Source organism: Electrona antarctica (genome assembly GCF_951216825.1).
Source record: "Electrona antarctica genome assembly, chromosome: 7".
Taxonomy (NCBI): Eukaryota; Metazoa; Chordata; class Actinopteri; order Myctophiformes; family Myctophidae; genus Electrona; species Electrona antarctica.
The window spans coordinates 31,647,901-31,667,743 of record NC_136812.1 but is presented as its reverse complement, the minus strand read 5'-3'; the positions used below and the strand labels follow the sequence as shown (position 1 = coordinate 31,667,743).

At 40.2% G+C, this 19,843-nt stretch overlaps 1 protein-coding gene across 2 annotated transcripts in view; it reads left to right on the top strand.

The window, feature by feature from the left end:
• cpeb2 (cytoplasmic polyadenylation element binding protein 2) overlaps window positions 1–14,271 on the top strand; it is a 34,108-nt gene extending 19,837 nt beyond the window's left edge. For both annotated transcript variants that reach the window (XM_079504865.1, XM_079504864.1), the window contains 6 exons: window positions 3,489–3,662; window positions 4,060–4,149; window positions 5,632–5,750; window positions 5,930–6,044; window positions 7,193–7,374; window positions 8,719–14,271. In XM_079504865.1, coding sequence (XP_079360991.1) covers window positions 3,489–3,662; window positions 4,060–4,149; window positions 5,632–5,750; window positions 5,930–6,044; window positions 7,193–7,374; window positions 8,719–8,946 — 908 coding nt within the window. In that variant the 3' untranslated portion in view covers window positions 8,947–14,271. The remainder of the gene's footprint in view (window positions 1–3,488; window positions 3,663–4,059; window positions 4,150–5,631; window positions 5,751–5,929; window positions 6,045–7,192; window positions 7,375–8,718) is intronic.
• The last annotated feature ends 5,572 nt before the right edge of the window (window positions 14,272–19,843 follow it).

Genomic DNA, 19,843 nt, shown 5'->3' with positions numbered 1-19,843 from the left:
CTTAGAATGCCCATGTAGCCTCCATGTATCAATATCACTGTGGTACTGTATGTGACGTGTTGTGTAATATACAACACGTCACATACCACAGCGATATTGATACATATATTATATAAAAACAACAACATAAATGTAATAATTTGGTGTCTAATTACTGGGTCTTGTTATCAAGTCATGGTGGAACAGTAATTTCATGCTTTACCTGCTCAGCCATGCTGTAAGAAGAGAACTGTACAATCTTTCTATGCAAAGTCTCTGTTGAGCTTGCTCATGTACTTTAATTTCAGTAATTCTAGAGCGGAGTTTTGATATTTCATACATCATTGCACAATGGTGCCATTGTGCAAAAAGCTGTTCTACTTGTAGATCTGCTCTTTTCAATATTTTCAAACGTTTTCTAAACGTTTGCTGACAATGAAATGCCCAAAATAGAGATTGATTGTGTAATGAATTTATTGATTATTAACTTTTTCACCCTTAGTGCACATTCTCACTCTGGTGACCAGGGGCAAACAGAGCAGGATACAAATTGAGCAAACAAAAATAGAATCCACACACTGTTGTGTTATTAGCTGCCGCTGTTTAGTGCAGATCAACATTTCCATCCCTAAAGGATCTTCATCAGGATGTGCCGATATATATATATATATATATATATCCTGATTTACATCCTTTAGGGATCCCAAGTTGATCTGCAATAAACAGCGGGAGCTAACAGCAGTGTGCCGACTCAAGCTCTCAACGTATTATGGATGCAATGCATTGTGAGCTTGTACGTCTGCTATTTTCGCCACCATCGTGCGACAGAGCATGAATTAGTAATTAGAGCAGCGTGATGTCAGGAGAACGTTCTATTGAAATGTGCTTTTAACCAGTTTTCTCTCATAACATGAGTCAGTCTTTGAGAAAGCGTTCTAACGCTGAATCCACACCAGCAGAGAGGGGAGCTGTGGTCCAGAGCACAGAGGCAGGGAGGACAAGTGCAGACCAGTGGGTCTCAAACTGGACCTCCAGTTTGGTATGCATTAGGCACTGATCCCCATAACTCTGACAGTGTACACACATTTGGACACGAGTTACAGAACTGCAAGGATCCATTTGGTTCCTAACTATGAATCATTTTGCTGCCGACCCATTGGAACCCCCCTCAAGGAGGCCTGGGAGTCTCTGGACCTCGCCCTGAGAACCACTGATATAGAACCCCCCTCAAGGAGGCCTGGGAGTCTCTGGACCTCGCCCTGAGAACCACTGATATAGATGCTAGTTGACCCATTGGAACCCCCCTCAAGGAGGCCTGGGAGTCTCTGGACCTCGCCCTGAGAACCACTGATATAGATGCTAGTTGCTCATCTTTGTTTGGCAGCTTGTTTGCAAATGATATACATTTTAGGTAAGACAATGAAGACATAGGCCAAGTTTTTGCTCAATCTTTATTAATTTCACATCTACAACTGCTAGTATCAATATTAGGTATACAGTAGTACTGTATGCTTCTTTCCATCTCTCAAGTGGTGTCAAGTGTGTACGCCGCCCTAGACCACGCCTACTTCAGCGCACGCTCTCTGTCTTGCCGCACTGCGGCAGAGGCAATGTTGAACTTTTCTCAATTTTGCCACACAACGCTCTACCTCACGGTGGCCTCTTTCGTCATGGTGGGGAAAACAGCGAGCGCTGGCTCCATCGATCCTCGCTGCTTTCTCAGAAAGCGGAAACGCAATACCCACTGCTGGTCTGAATTCAGTGTTATAAAGAAAAGATGCTCACCCCTTTAGGGAGCATCTGTGAACTGGAGAGACTGGTTGGCAGGATGTATTCATCATAATATGGACCATATCGTCACTGTCGGGTACAACCTCTTATCTCCATATTTTTGGCCTACTTGATCATACTACAGCGTCACACAAAAGTATCAAAAATAGCAGATCTACAAGCAGCACGAAGCAGCGTGTTTTGAGCTTGTTGATCTGCTTCTTTTGAATTTGAATCCTGAAAAGTATTAGTTATTCACAATAGTCTTCCATTGAGCTACGATTGTACTTTTACTTGAGTAATCTTACTTCTACCTGAGTAATAATGAAATTAACAGTACATCTACTCGAGTGGGATACTCTAGTACTCTTTTTCCACCCATGATTATGTGCAGCTGTGCTTGAGGCTTCGGTTTACCTCAGTCGCCATGCCAACCACACCTCGGCTCTATGCAAGCACACCTCAGCCCCTCTGTCGTTTCATTCTCTCTCTCTCTACAGAAGCCATCCTCAGCCTGTAGGCCACAGCGTAATTGGCGAACTCCAAAGACTTGTATGATAAAACAACATTGATATAAAAATAATCACGTGAAGTGAGGGGCGCTCTTATCATCGTACATCATCATGTCGTAAAATAGACACTATGATGTAAAATTCTCCATTCATTGTCAATGGGAATTTAATGTTTGTTTAAGACAAAGTTTGTGGACGGTAAAGCTGCATGTACCTCAAAAATAAGAATATTAAAACAATTCCTTAGTTAATACACTGAACATTTTTTCATTGTGATAGTGAACACAGATCATTATAATTTGTGCTCTGAAAAATGCAAGCGGCATGTCAGTCTGTCAGATGGGTGGGCTGCAAATGCTTTTGTGTGAAGTGGGGGCCCTGATCCAGAATGATCCAGATTGGTAACCACTGCTCTACGGAGTAAAAATCCTTCATTTAGAAAAATTCACATTCATTTGTACACTCTCAGAGTTATAAATGGATAAAACTAAACACTGCGGATGTGTGTGTGTACACCTGCTCTATCTATGTGTTATACACTGTCCTTGGTGCATACTTGATTGCGTGTCGCAGACCCGGACCGCTAAACACGAGATTGGACCTATAATCCTTCCATCACTTTAAGCTTCCGCTTCTTTTATCTCACTGCCAGCGAACGCAGTGCTGCAGTGGACGTCGCGCGCACGTGATCTTTATGCGCGGCCTGTCCTCTGCACTGCTGCTGCTGCTTCCCTTTAACAGCAGGACCCGTTCTGTTTTAACACCTCCTCATGCAGGCTGTAGTGGAAACCTTGTACGTACGTCTAAAACCGTTGCTTTTCAGGAACTGGAAAAAAATAACCTGTAGTCCAATGGATCCGTCATTAATTATTATTTAGTCACAGTTCGTGTTAATGCTTTTCATTGGTTCAATATTTCTAAAACCCAGCCTTAACCATTTTCACTTTCAAAACCTTTCCAAAATGGGGAAAATAGCAGATCTACAAGCTGACAATGTGTCACATCGCGACGTCACCACCTCTTGAGCTAGTAGATGGGCTATATTGTGTGTGACATTGTTGTCACAGTGTCACACAGGCAGGGCATTCATTTAGGGTTAAATATGCAGATACAAGGTTTCTGCCAGACAACAACAATGTGTGATGTGAATGAATGGATGTGTTCGTAAAGGGGGAGTTTGATCCTTGTTGAAGGTCTCACCGCGTGTTTCCTTTTCCATCCAATCAGGACGCTCCTCTCTCTTCCCTATCGACGACAATCTCCTTGACGACGGCCACGGCAACCAGGGTGTTCCCGGGATGCAGGGCTCCCCTAACTGCTACCCGCACCAGAACGGCGAGCGCATCGAGCGCTTCTCGCGCAAGGTGTTTGTGGGCGGCCTGCCCCCAGACATAGATGAAGGTGAGAGGAGACGTTCTGATTGTGATGATGATTCTGATTAGTGATTATTTAAATGAAATGTTTAAATAACATGTCAGTAATGGAAGGCTTGTCTTGTTTTGACCGCTGGATAAACATTTTAATTGTTCATAAATAATAATCCATAGATGAATTGGTTATGAAAATAATTAGTGGTTGGAGCCCTGATTCTGATGGCAATGTAATGAGATTTTCATTGTTAGATCTTATTAGCTCTTGTATGACACTGTCTCTCTCTCTCTCTCTCTGTCTCTGTGTGTGTGTGTGTGTGTGTGTGTGTGTGTGTGTGTGTGTGTGTGTGTGTGTGTGTGTGTGTGTGTGTGTGTGTGTGTGTGTGTGTGTGTGTGTGTGTGTGTTCTTGTCTTCCATCGTCATTAAGATGAGATCACCTCAAGTTTCCGTCGTTTCGGTCACCTGGTGGTGGACTGGCCTCACAAAGCAGAGAGCAAGTCCTACTTTCCCCCTAAAGGTAGGTTTGTCTTCTAAATATAGCTGAAATTGACCAGAAGTGTCCCCAAATTTCATGCTAGGTATACTGCTCTCAAAACCCACCTCTTCAATATATTAACCTTCCTCAGGCATGAGGCCTGAGGAAGGTTGAAAGACCAAAACGTTGCATTTGACATTAAATAAAAAGCTCTTGAACCAGCAAGTGACAGTGTGCGGGTCTCCCTCTCTCTCCACCCGACAGTATTCAAAATACAGAAACCAAATGGTTTGAAATAGAGATGTCCCGATACTGTATCGGTATCGGAAAAGTATCGGTATCGGTCCTTATTTGTCATATCGGTTCATATCGGTATCGGCGATTATGCCAGTCTAACCACCGATCCGACACAGGGGTAAGGGGTTGACACTATGGCAGGTAAATTAAATGTTGGGGCATGTGGAGTCTGCTATAAACACAACACGTGATATATAGCTAGATAGCTATAAACAACACGAGATGACAAAACACTGGTATTCGGTATCGGTATCGGCTAACATCCCTAGTTTGAAATATGTAACTTTGTAGACATGAAGAAACTATTGGTCAGTTATTATTGTATTAATAAATAAAGAATCACCCAGCACTGTGATGTTGCAGCTGCTCGCCTCCTGTAATAATAAATTACATATTAAATGTATTGTCTGATTGCACCTGCTCCTGTGATGTTGAAAACACATGCCTGGAAATGTATTCTGGATATACTCCAGACATGTGTGATACAGTACATTGTACATCGGTCACAGTACAGTATATAGGAACCAGGTATTTTCTATTTTGGATATATTTTTGACGAAATTACATACTGTACAGTTACAGAGCATACCGTGGCTGTCAGGCAGAAACCTAACCTTAACCCTATTGCCATAATTTCAAGTCCACAGTTTTGGACATACAAGGTTTCAGCGACAATAATACAGCATTTCTTGAAAATAGATAGATGGATTAAAGCCGCCACGACTGATTTCAGTCATTAGGATTCCATAGAAGTCAGCATATCTTGCACCAAAAATCTGCAAGCTTACAATGCGTCGCTTACACAGCTTGTGTAAGCTTGTAGTTATTCATTATTGGTTATTCATTACTTATTTTCAGATAAACAAGTATTTGCTTACCCCCCCCCCCCCCTCACCTTGGTAGCAACAGAAACATTTCTGCTTTTGCATGTGATGTGACAGACAATGACATTTTAATTTCATTTTATTCCTCATAAAAGATGCCATTGCCTGGCCCTGTATCTCAAATTGTCAAATAAAGGGGTTTGATTAAGGAATTTAATATGCCTTTGTATTCTTTCTGTACATTTGCGAAAAGTAGATTTTTATCTAAGACATTGAGGGAAATTAAGATTCTCAGATAACAAAACAAAACAAAACGCTGCTTATCAGCTAAGCGGTTAATCGATTGACGATAAGGTTATCAATGATCAATTCATTAATTCATCGATAATTCCCATCCCTACAGGCTACGCCTTCCTGCTCTTCCAGGAGGAGAGCTCAGTGCAGGCTCTGATCGAGGCCTGCATGGAGGAGGACGGCAAGCTGTACCTGTGTGTCTCCAGTCCCACCATCAAGGACAAACCTGTGAGTTCCCCCCTGTGCTGTGCTGATTAGAACCTTCTGTTTACATGTGGGTGTTTATTTCATGTCAACCTTTTGTTGCCTGGTGTGTTGTCCTCACACATTTGGTGACAGACAGACAGACAGAAGAGAGTGGTGAATGGTAATATAACTGAACCTATATAATTTCTGTTTGTCTGCAGGTCCAGATCAGACCCTGGAACCTAAGTGACAGTGACTTTGTGATGGACGGCTCCCAGCCCCTCGACCCCCGCAAAACCATCTTTGTGGGAGGAGTGCCTCGCCCCCTGAGAGCAAGTAAGTACACATGGTTTAAAAATAACTACTTTATGCATTATAGTGGCTGAGAACAGGTAGAGCAGTGTTCTCAAACTACTTATTTATTTCAAGGACCCTCAGTTTGATATGCAAAGTACCCTCATTTGATACCCTTTTTTGAACTCTGGGACCCCAATCTACGCTATAAAATCCTAACTCTTGGAACTCTTGTTTCCATTTGTTCCTTTTCCACTGGGGTTGAACCGTTTCTGTTCTTTTTCCCACCAAATTTTTTAACCAAGTAAATTGGGTCAGATCCCTAAAAGATGGTTCGGAACGGGAAACCAAAAATACTTCTTCTTGCCCTGAAGTGGGAACCAAAGTGATTAAACCTTCATGAAGAATAAAGAACGGAACCAGTTCTAGAACCAAAGTTCTTTCGGTGGGAAATGGGCCCCAGAGTTACAGAACAGAAAAAAAATAGCGTGATATTTAAAAATGTCACCACATTGGCTGGAGATGTTGAGTCACACATCATTACTCTATTCTAGTGTCAAGTCGTGATTGTCCTGACCTAAACCCTGACTCACGTTCCATCGAATGTCCACGACAGTTTGGCAGCTAGTGGCTAAGCAAACACTGCAGAAAGGGCCTGTCATTTGATATATTTAAAGTTGCATTGTTCTTTGAATATGCTATTGATCCTGTTATTTTTTATTCCTGGGTGTTCACGGTAAAATTAACCTCATTTAGAAAAATAATTCACGTTGCTTTATCATCTCATAATTATATCCGCGAGATGTCCTTATCTTGTCAATACAGCAGGTTCAATTAGTGTGAATGGATCGCACAAAATACATGTTCCCAGTGTGTAAGGAGCTTTAAATCTAACTCAAGTTAGAAGCTTTGTCACTACACCATTTTTCTATTTTTTATTTTATCTATATATGGTATTTTTCAGTCTGAACAGCATGGATTCTAGGAATTTGCTGCTCTCTGTTCTTTCACAGCATGAACTGTGAGATGTGTCCTTCCACCAATGCAATTATACTGACTATTCTTATTTCTCTACCTCACCTCTCTCCTCTTCCTTCTTTCTCCTGCTCTATGGTCCTCTCTCTCTCTCTCTCTCTCTCTCTCTCTCTCTCTCTCTCTCTCTCTCTCTCTCTCTCTGTCTGTCTGGCTAGTTGAGCTGGCCATGATAATGGACCGTCTCTACGGAGGCGTGTGCTACGCTGGAATCGACACCGACCCGGAGCTCAAGTACCCCAAGGGGGCGGGCCGCGTGGCCTTCTCAAATCAGCAGAGTTACATCGCTGCCATCAGCGCCAGATTTGTCCAACTGCAGCATGGAGACATTGACAAGAGGGTAGGTTCACCCTCCCTGCTTGTGTTAGCTTGTAGATAGACTATGGTTTATAAGGAAATATATATAATATATAATGCATATCGTTGCTTTTGGGCAGAAACCTCTTGTCTCCATATTTCCATATTTAATAATTTTGTAAATGAATGCCCTATTGCAGCGTCACACAAAAGTATCAAAAGTAGCAGATCCACAAGCTCGAAACGTGTCCATTCGCACCACTTTGAGCTTGTGGATCTGCTACTTTACTGTATGCTATTTTTGAATTTGAATCCTGGAAATAGTTTTGGACATTTGAGGTTTACACCCGACAGAGACAATATAGTGTTTAAAGTTGAGCTGAAATGAAATAAATATGTTTAACCCTTTAAGACCACAATGCTACTGTAGGTTAACAGCATTTTATCACTATATGCCATTATAGTAAAATAATTCAAATGTTTTTGTATTTTTATATCATAATCCAATCTTGATTACTTCCTGTAAAATGAAAAATGTGTGTTTATCAGCTAGAACCAACCCTTTTCAAACAATAGGCTAATAATATCATAATGTCCATCAACCAGTGTTTCACACAGGTTGATGGACACAAAGATTCATTATGCTATAGACACTAGAGGGCGCTGCTGGATGCTGGATGCAGACAGTGTCATAATTCAAGATGGTGGCCGTGTTGCAAACAATTAATTATACAACTAAACTGTACACAAATTTGTTTCTGAAAAGGAGAGGAGAGAAAAAGGCAATGCAGTAAATTAATCTTGATTCATATCTGAATAAGGTTTGATAGTTATTACGTTATGGTCCGGGGTGACCTCCAGGTGGGTCCTGGTAGCTGGCATGCCCAAGTTGACCACTCATAGCCGGGTAGAGGCAGTGAGGTTAGGGGCTGTGGTTGGTTGTAATGGTTCCAAAGCTACATGCAGTTCAACGCTGCTCTCCATCACTGGGATTGCCTGAAACCTGCACGGCACTCCTCCGTTACGCCTCCCTGTCCTGTTTCACTTGGAAAAATCACACCCATGTGAAGTGAGCAGTGCCTTTTCTTTCATGATGTATGATGATTATGTATAGACCCACATGATCTCACATGACGGTAACCACTGTAACCATGCTGATACCGACTAATAAATACACAAGAGTTGGAGCAGTTAGCACTCAAAAACATAACCCTAACCTAACCCTAACCTTAACCTTGTGTATGTTCCGTCAAGACGATCCCCCAAAATAAGGAACAAATTAGGGACACGTCTTTTAATTTCCAAATAAGGGACGGTTCCCTATTTCCAGGGTGGGTTGGCAGCCCTACTCTTGCCCGCGTCTCACTCACGCCTCTAATCTCCTCAGGTGGAGGTCAAGCCGTATGTCCTGGACGACCAGCTGTGTGACGAGTGCCAGGGCGCGCGCTGTGGCGGCAAGTTTGCGCCCTTCTTCTGCGCCAACGTCACCTGCCTGCAGTACTACTGCGAGTTCTGCTGGGCCAACATCCACTCCCGAGCCGGCAGGGAGTTCCACAAGCCGCTGGTCAAAGAGGGCGCCGACCGCCCCCGACAGATTCACTTCCGCTGGAATTAGCCACGCCATGGATGGATACGCTGTCAGACAAGAAGGAATAAGAAGAAAGAAAAAAAAGAAGAAACCCTGGTTAACAGGAAAAAAGAGCATTGCTCTGCCTCTTACCCTAAGCTATCAGTATAATTGAGTATGTAACCCTAAACAGTATGTATATACGTATATCTCTATATCTTTTGTAGCAGCCAAAACACCACAAGCCTCAGTTTTTTCACCAAAACCTCCCCTATCACATCTCAGGCTCTGACAACTCGACGAATCTTTTTGTGGTACTTTAATGTTTTGTAAGAGGAGATTTGAAGAAAACAACAAACTAGAAGAACGAATCTAAAAAAAAAAAACGAAGAGATTGATTTTTGTAGGTTTTTTTAATTATTATTATTTTTGTAAGTGAGATTCAAAGTAGTACGAGAATGTTTTTTGCATGGGGGCAGCCTGTCTGTCTGTCTGTCTGTCAGTCTATCTGTCTGTCTGCTGCTAGCCGCCCCGCAGTGTGTGTCGCGCGCACTCATGTCTGGGAAAATCTTGATTCTCTAAACTCGCCTGCTCCAGGTCATTAACCAAAGGTAGCAAAGATGGTAGGAAGCATTAAACCGATACTCTTCTGCCACAAAAAACAAACTCTTATTTTCTAACGTTGCTCTGTGCTCTTTCTCCTTGTTAGGGAGTTTATTGAGAGAAAAAAACATAAGATGCTAGGGTTACTCTGCGCTCATACTGACCCATAAAATGTTACCTCAAAATATAGAATCTGGTTTGTATTAACTGTACATTTATAATTCCAAGCTACGTATATTAGAAGCTTTGCTGCTGTATTATCATATGTCGTTGCTGTCAGGCAGAAACCTTGTATCTCCACATTTCATATTTTTGTGTTTTTTCATCAAATTAGTGCACTATTTATTTTTCCTTCATTATATTTTTGTATTTATATTTAAAATCTACAAGCTCAAAACACAGATTTGTTGAACGTTGATCAGCTGGGTTTTATAAATATTTAACCAATGAAAAGCTTTAACAAGAGTTTGTGACTAAATAATGTAATTATCCATTGAAACGCAAGTTCCTTTTTCCATTTCCTGGAAAAATAGCAGTTTTGGACGTACAATTTCCTCCCCCCTGACAGCAGTGACATATAGATATATATATCTGAGTATATATGAGTAGACGTATAGGTGTTCTATTAATGCCATCTATAAACCAGGATCGTCAGAAATTAATTGCTGTCTGCACTCAATAACGTATGGCCCCCAATGCCATGAAAGAGTAAAATGTGAAAACGTTTAAAGTGCATGCTAGTTACATCCATAGACTTAGTTACAATTACACCATTTGCATGACGTAGGGTAAATGTTGACTAAATCACTTTGAGATTAATAAGAAAAAAAGAAACGAGAAAAAAAACCACTGAAGTCATTTATTTAAGACAACACATTAAATCCTACAGAGTCGCATGACTGACCATTAACAGATGCCTAAGAGAGAAAAACATTATAAGTGAAGCGAATAAGTAAAATCAAACTTATTTAAACTTGCATGCATTGATGTTTATCTGTCGTTTACAACAACAAGCGATACTGGTTCTCCTGTAGACTAGTAGAGGCCAGCGTTTCGTGGCTCGTATGGCGGGAGAAAAAAAAAACAAGTGGAATTGTGTGGCGAAGTGGAGTGGTGTGGAGTGGTTCTGTGTCTTGTGTCGTCTCTGTGCTGTCGGTGTGACTGTGAACCCTTGTTATCGTGGACCGAGGTTCTAGTTTAGTTACAAACACATCGTCTAGAGGAGAAATAAAGCGAAAACAGAAAAAAAATGAAACGTCAAAATATTCCTTCACCTGCCTTCGCCCTTCCCTATCCTTTCTCCTGTATTGTTAACGGTGTTTGTTCTAATGTAGCGTAGTAGCCGGTAGCACACCAAATTCAAACAGCGAAAGACTTGATTGGCTTAAAAGATCAGGACTGGGAGACACTAACGCTTGATTTATACTATATCGTATGACGTGTCAGTCGCTGAAAATATCCGAACTAGATCGACTAGATCGTTAGATCAACTGTTTCCGGGGACTGACATCGTCGTACGACAAAGTCTGAATCAGTCTTAATATGTGCAATGTAGTATAGTGTAACAAGTGACGCTAGTTGGCCAATCAAACAGAGAGTTATTCCAATACTGTTATGGAGACGGACATGTGATGGACCTTCGTAGCATGATGTTCCTCTTGTCTCCAAACAGATTACTTCTTTTTAGTTACATGTAAAAACAATCAGGCGCTAGCCCTGCATGATGTTCTGGTTTCGGTTCTAAGCCCAGAGAGTGTGAAGAACCCCTCGTAACGTTGAGAAAAATAACTGATCGGATATGAATAACGCTTGTCTTTTATTTGTACACAGTTAATTTAACTCTAAGAGTGTAAAGATAGACTCACAAGGGTCTATTTCTACACTTTGGCAGTTAAATAGGCACTCTGGTTTTGACTGTGTTGGTTTGTTCAGGGGCTTTGTGGCCCCTTTGAAGTTGTCGCTCTTAAATAAGTACTCCCTTGGGGACAATCTCTCTTTGAGTAATGGATGCTGCTGGTTGGCCCCGGCAGTCCGTTCGGTACTGTACATGTGTGTATCTCTGCAGTATATTCCTAGTGTCTTTTGGCTCTTTTCCACTACAGCAACCAAGTGAACCGTGCCGTGCCGTGAAAAGCATTTCACGCCGGGTTCTGGATTTGTTTCCATATGTTACAGCTCGGTTTCAGATGAGGTTCTCAGAACCTAATTTGTGCCCTGCAGGAGTACAAGCCTGAATTCTGGGAACCCGGCAATTATACTTATGGCTATGTTTCAAACAAAGAGAAAAAAGCAGAACTACTAGCTTACATAGCATGTCACAATGCAATGCATTGTGAGCTTTTAAATTTACTATTTTCTGTCTTTTATGAGGTGTTGCTTTTAAGACGTACCTCCCCCTTCAGTGGTGGTTCTGGCTATAACGGAAAAGTAAACCAAAAACCTTTCTGAAATGTTCCAGCTTATTGATGGTTCGGGTTGTTCTTTTGTAGTTGAAAAGAACCATTTGTGATGGTGAGTCCCAAGCCCTGCCTCGTGGTCCAACTTGGTCCAGGCATCAAGCATATATTTATACTGTTACAAAACCATAGGTTACTAGTGTAACACTGGTTCTCTGAAGTAGCATGAGGAAGTGTCACACTATAAAAGTATAAAATGAATGCTACGAAAGAGAACCTTAGTGGAGATAAGCCTTTATTTATTTATTCATTCACCTATTTAATTTATTTATAAAACATTTTTTGTCAACATTTATACCCATCACTGGCCCTTCACTATCACCAGTGTCTCTAATGATTTTTTAATGACACGTTATGCACTACGTTTCCTATATAATAATTTATATTCCCCCTTGATTTGTTCGTTTTTAATTGCAGTTTCCACCCCAGCGGTTTGTTACGTTCAATGCCGAGTTGTGTCGTGAGTCGTGACCCACTTTTTCCTCCGTGAGAAAATCGCGGACTCCTACCTATAAGTTATACGTCTACGTATTTATATAATTCTACAGATGATTTATTGAATTATTTTTTATTTTTCCATGATTTCTATATTTAAGATATGTAGCGTGAAGCAGTGGTCTTAAGTTGTCCGTGTTCTCTGTGAATGGCACGCTTGTCCGGACTCCGGTGTTTTCTAATATTATTATTCGGAGGTAGTCGAGGCGTTTTAGGGACTGAAGCCTGGTTTATACTGTACTTGCCGTGTGACGGTGTTGTGCGCTAATAATACAATAATCGACCTACAAGCTCAAAATCATATACATTTTGAACTTGTCAGGCTGTGTCACAGGGTTCTGTGACGCAGAACCCTGCGAATATTATCGTCGCCTGTTAACACTTGACTCGTGCTGTTTCTTTTTTGTGAGGGTTGTGTTCCGTTTTATATGTTTGAACACTGTTACTTTGTACTGTGCTGTGTCTTTGTTTTTGTAAAAAACAAACAAAAAAATAATCATATTTATTTCACTATTTTTGTAGACAAATAACTATTTGATTTTGATTGTATTTTTCTATTTAAATATTATATGTTTCTCCCCACACCCAACCCTTCTCCACGCTACATTATGTCCAAAAAGCTAATGGTTCTGTTCAAAAACAAAGAATCGTATATCATTCATATTTTAGTAATATACGGAAACATTTTATTTAGCTGTACAATTTGGTCAAACAGTTTTGGGTTTAGTACAATTACATGTTTAACCACTTAAGCCCTATTTCAAAACGAGCTAAAATAGCTCTATGTACAAGCAGACAACAATGTCACGATGCGACATTTTGAGTGCTTTGTATAAGAGCTATTTTAGCTTGTTTTGACCATTTCTTCGCTTAAATGGCTCACCCCAAAAGTAGGGACGCCAGGTTGAAAGTGGATAATTTGAAGGAAGGAAATTATTGAAGGTTCTAGTATTTTTCATGGAAGACACTTGAGATTCCCCTCCCCTGACCCCCCCCCCCCCCCCCCCCCCCACCCCCAGTCGCATCAAAGGCCCTCGCTGGCCGGTCCTCAATGATGCTCTGAAAACTTGAATATAATAACACATTTTGAAAGGCTGTCTAACCTCGAATCTGTGTTGTGACGTGCAATACTGTTTCTAATGTTTGTATAATAATTAAAAAAAAGAAGTTAAGAATTACAGTGTAAACCTTTTTAAATGCAGATTTTATTTTTTTCATTGCATATTTTGCAGATTTCTGATCCCACGGTGTCATTTTTTACTGTCAGAAAAAAGAACCCCCTTTTTTTCATTGCAACTATTTTTAAATCCAGATCTTTGTACTGATGTAAATGATTGTAGTTATTTTGAATAGTGTTTTGCTAACAAAAGGAGAGACTTTTTCATGCATATTTCTATTTCATTTCACTTTGTTTTATCCTGTATTTTTATTTCGTTTACTAGTAGCAGAGTTCTTGAATATTTTTTTTTCATATTAAATGTCATTGGTATTATTTTGTAATTTTATGTGGAAATACAGTATATATAGTTTTAAGATGCTAATTGCTAAGATATTATTTTGAGTTGGAATTATTTTTAAAGCTAAATATTTGTAATATTATTGTTAAAGTAACTGATTTCTAAAGTTTGTGTATAGATTCACAAAAGCGGTTTATGAGGTGTTCAGATTGTAATTATTACTGAATGGTTCTTTGATATGCAAAATTAATATCATTGTTGATTTTTATTTTTGTTGGTTTTGTATTTAAATGGGGTGTTGATTACAACGTTTTTGTTTTTCCTTTCACTTCCTGAATAAAGACCCATTCTGTTTGACACAACATGGCTGCCGCCTGGCTTTCCTGTTCTGGTGTTCAGCACAGGCACACCTCAGCTTCCATGCACGGCCAAAAACCGCTGTCTGCCGGCGTCTCTTCCTGGCAGAATGCCGTGGAAAGTACATTTACTCATGCACTATACTAAAGCGCTTTAAAACACTTCTGGGGTAATTTTAACATCTACTCTGGCTGCTAGTCAGCCTGGGCACACTTGAACTTCCATGCGCGGCCAAAGGAAGCTGTCTTTTGCGTCATTTCCGGGTTTTTAGACAGCTGGTGGATGGAAATGAAGCTCCACCCACGCGGCAGAATGCCGTTGGGGCAAACATTTCCAGGAATCTGGCCGACATGGCAATCTGCTGGTGAATATTGTCTTTCTAATGCGGGGGAGCTCAGTTCTTTTTATTATTATTATCATCATTATTATAGGCCAAGGTACCCAGCAGCACATAAAGTAATTAAATCAGCCTCACTTTCACCAGTTAAAACATTAAAGGGATGAACACATGTAACAGTATAATGTAATACTACTAATGATTGAGTCACTTTCTAATAAAGAGGTGTTGCTTCGTGCTTTAGATAATTAAGAAGGCCAAGTTACAAATAATCCTTCTCAAAATGTCTGGCCAAGAACTGAGTGTGTAGGATGAAGTCAGAGCTGCTGACCTGTGAGATGAATTCTAAAAGCAGGCGTCATGACGATAAACAGACAAAACAAATGCTCCCTCCTTTTTTTCACTTAGAGTTGTTTGTGTGTGTAAACCAAACAATTTAGGTCTGTCCTCCAAATCCACAACTACATATGTTAGGTTTGTCCCCATCTAGGGAACAATTGTGAGAATTACAACTGAAATCAGTTTGATAACTACTATAATCAGTCCTTTTGAATGTGAAACCAGCAAGCAGTAAAATAAAATATATAATCTGGAACTTATTTTAATCAATCAAATGCCATCTTAAACTATCTGTGTGATAGAGTATGTTTACACTATAACTGAAGCAGCCCTGTGTAACTTTCCCTTTCTACCCTGGATCTGATCCTGGACTGGTTCTTGCTTAAGTGCTGACATGTTTTACCAATGAGATAATAGAGCCGGCCTGCTTGCTCATGGGATAAATTGAATCTTGACCATCAGAAATTTGTATCAGATCCTGTGTCTAAGTGAGACATGACCTTTGACACGATCTAAATGTCTCAATAGAAGAGGAGGGAGACAATACAGTCACCACCCCAATAGAGGGTATGTGCAATTGCGCATGCATAAAGTGAGTGGCAAATCGAGTGGCAAGTTTAGTTTAGTTTAGTTTAGTTGAGTTTATTTAGGATCCCCATTAGCTGTTACACCTGGCAACAGCTATTCTTCCTGGGGTCCTCACAGAATAATATACATACAAAAAAAAAAAGACATCACAAAATAAAAATAAAAAAATACATTACAGCATAACAAATACGGTTAGTGCATTCACTCTAGATTACATTAACTGGTATATTGACATAAACAGAATTACAATTTCGCCATATATATAAGAAAATCCTTCAGCCTTTTCTTAAAATGTCTAAAAATTCTAAAATTCTAAATTCTAAAATTCTAAAATGCCTAAAAATTCAAAAATTCTTAATTCTAAAATTCTTAATTTCTGTGATGCGTACTGGTAGAGAGTTCCAGAAAGTCATTGCCCTGTACATGACTGTATTCTTCAGTTCTTGGCTTAGGCACTGTAAATCGACCCATTGCAACATGTCTGGTATTATGTCTGTGTCTATCACTGGTATAATGAATATTTTTATATAAGCATTTTGGTTTTTTATTTGAACAAATGTTCCTAAAAAATCCAGCCAGACTAGCAGCTAATCTCTGCCTCACCAACAGCCATGACAGCTTCTGATGATTTAACAGTGTATTAGATCTAGTATTGCAGTTCAGGGCAAGGCGAGCTGCCTTATTCTGGGCTATTTGTAATTCACGCAGGTCCTTTTTAGCTGCATTGGACCACACAACTGGACAATAGTCAAGGTGGGATATCACTAGTGCTTGGATGACCTGGACAGCAGATGTTGGAGTTAAAAACTCAGCACATCTCCTAATCATGGACAAACCCCCTCCCATTTTCTTAGTTATGTTTTCAATATGAGTAGACCATGTTAGATGACTGTCTAATGTAACCCCAAGTAGTTTTGTTGCATCTACCTGCTCAATTGCTAAATCGATCGACAGATTCAGATTCAATTTGGGTTTTGACTTGAGCATATGCTGTGATCCAAATACAATGGATTTAGTCTTTGAGATGTTCAGGACCATCCTATTGTTCACCACCCACTCTGATATGTTCTGTAGTTCCTTGTTGAGAGCTACAGACAGATCTTCCACATTAGTGGCAGACATATACAAAGTAGTGTCGTCAGAATACATGGCTACATTGGCCCTGTCTAAGACCAGTGGCATGTCATTAATTTGTAAATATAGTGAACAACAAAGGACCTTAGCAACTTCTTTGTGGAATTCCACAGTGAATATGTTTAGTGTCTGAGAGACTCCCATTATAGTATACTCTCTGTGATCTGCTGGATAAATAGCTTCTTATCCACCTTAGTGCAGATAAGGTAAAACCATAACATGAAAGTTTGTCAAGCAATAGATTGTGATCAATAATGTCGAACGCAGCACTACATTCTACAGACCCCACTAGTCTCTTAGAATCCACATTCATTAGACAGTCATCTATTAACTGTGTCAGTGCTGTATAGAAAGCCCATCTCTATAGGTGAAAGTGAATGGCAAAGTGAGTTTAGCGTTGTTTAACGTTTACTCCAATCAGATATGACTTTTCTGTTTGGATGTATGGGCTGTCATGGCCAGAAAGTAGTTTTTGCCATGGGCGTTCTCGCATAACTTCCAGTTATGTTGATGATTTTAGCTGCCCTGCCCCCTCCCTATACAAACCCATTATGACTTCGAACTCCATTTTAATCATGATAGATTCATCGAAAACACCTGTCCTTTGTTCTGGTGACTGATACTGTCCTTCTAGTACGTGAGGGGGCCGTGGTGTTTCATTTACTGTTTTCATTTATTTTTAAATATTGTTTTTGGAAAATAAGGAGGGGTGGAGCCGTTGGCAGAGCCGGCAGAGACACAAACATCTAAAACAATATTTAAAAATAAATGAAAACAGTAAATGAAAAACCACGGCCCCTCACATATTAGAAGAACAATATGTTTCACCAGAAAAAAGGTTGGGTGTTTTCAATGAATCTATCATGGAGTTTGAAGTTATAATGGGTTTGTATAGGAAGGAGGCGGGGCAGCTAAAATTAATATCAAATGTCTAAATACTGAATCAAGTAACTTAAAAACTGTCTGGGGTGTTCACATAAGCCTGAGTAGACGATGAAATGACCAAAAGTTTTTTTTTTAAAGTGAAATATAATTTTCTGCACAATCTTTCCCCACAATAATGGAAAATATGATATGATATAGTACTTTATTGTCAGTTTACACTGAAATGTGTCTTGCGACCCAGCAGCCAAGTATGCAGAACACATATACACACATTTGACATAACACAAAGAACAAGACAATTTACATACATAAAAACAAGAGCAATATCCACCGCTTAGATTCCCCCGTGGCTACTACAACTTCTGATTAAGCCTCAAGGTCGACTGGTGGACAACGGACCTCTTTAGTCTGACCTTATTGTATGCTGGTACACTATATCTCCTTCCTGAAGGTAGCAACCTATATTCCCCATACAACACCTGCTTAGTATTAGAGGTGATATTCCTTGCTAACCTTAGGATGCTGTTATCATACGTGGATGTATAAAGTTTCTGAAGTGGTTGTCCAACAATCGTTGAACAAATGTTCAGTTGTTGCAGCAGTTGTGACTTTAGGGCTGCAGACAAACATCCATACCAGGTAGTACTGAAGAACACTCATAATAACAGAAGTGAAAAACAAAAGAAGAATCTGTCTACTAGCACCGAAGGATCTGAGACGGCGAAGGAAGTAGATTCTTTGCTTTGTTTTCTTACACATTGAATCAATCTGCTCGTTCCATGACAACAGATGGTCTATTACTACTCCTAGGTATTTGTACGAGCATACCTGGTTGATCGGTTCACCATGAATAGTAATGGGGGATCTGTGTATCTCTGGTGGTGTACCAAAAACAATCTCTTCTGTCTTTTTTTGTGTTAAATATACACTAGTATAGAGCCCTGAGGGATACCGGTCAACCATATAAGGTTTAAGTGGTTAAGTGCAACATCTCCCTGGTCTGGTCTAGCAGGATAGCATCTCGTCTGAGTCGGCAGAGATTTGATCTCTCTCTCTCATGGGAGACTGGGGTACAATGCCAGGTAGGACATAAAAGCTATATGGATGGCAGCTTTGATGTAATTTACTTGCCAATTAGATTGCTAATGTAATTTACATTTTTAAAAGTGTATACATGATATTACAGCCACTGACTGAGTGACTGTGGTAAGGTCTCTCAGTGGGTGATGACTCACACAGTAAGCATCTTGATGGAACAAAATTATGGTCCAGTGAGTCAATTCTTCACCCATCAGCTGGTCACACTGGTAAGCCTATAATCCTCAGTGTTAATTTAACTAATGGACAACAAATGGAACCAAATGGACCTGTTCCACCCTCTCAGTACAATGAATAAAGGAGGTTTTGCAGTGAACCCCTGAGGTGAAATGACTTCTCCACATGGACAGCATGCATGGGTTAAAATAACACTTAAGATTTGTATAGTGGATGATCGTTAGTTTGGTGCTGGACAAGTTTATGAGCCAGGCCACGAGGGAGTGGATTTATTTGGGGGAGAAGAAAGTAACTAAATACATTTGCTCAAGTACTTTCTTTTTTTCTGTCTTACTTTCTTTTCTTGTTTTATTTTTATACTACTTTTTTTGGCCTAACCTTGCAGTCTTGCAGATGTAGAAGATGATTAATAGCTACATTAACTGATACATTATCACGTGTTATTATTGGCAATTGGGTAATAAAGTAATTAAAATCATCCCCACCTTTAGCTGGCTGCAACATTAAAATGCAACAGAATGTATCAATGTATACATTAATTACAATCCAATAATATGATGGTGAAATGGGCCAAATGACTACTTTACTAAGTATATTTTGATGCCAATATACCTTCAGACTTTTACTCAAACAATGAATGAATGACAATTGAATGCAGGACTTTTTACGTAACAGACTACTAGGCTATTTCTACATTGTGGTATTGGTACTTACAGTCCTGCCCTGCTCTTGGAGACAGACTTGTATATTTCAATACTTCTTCCACCACTGGAGGGAGTGAAGGAAGGAGGAGGGAGAGAGAGAGAGAGAGAGAGAGAGGGGGGGGGGGGGGGTGGATAGATGGAGAGACTCCAGAGAAACTGCTGTTACATTACAAGACCACTGGCGCTGACAGCGACACAGCAGCTGAATGCTCTGCAGGCAGTGAGAGAGCACACACACACACACACACACACACACACACACACACACACACACACACACACACACACACACACACACACACACACACACACACA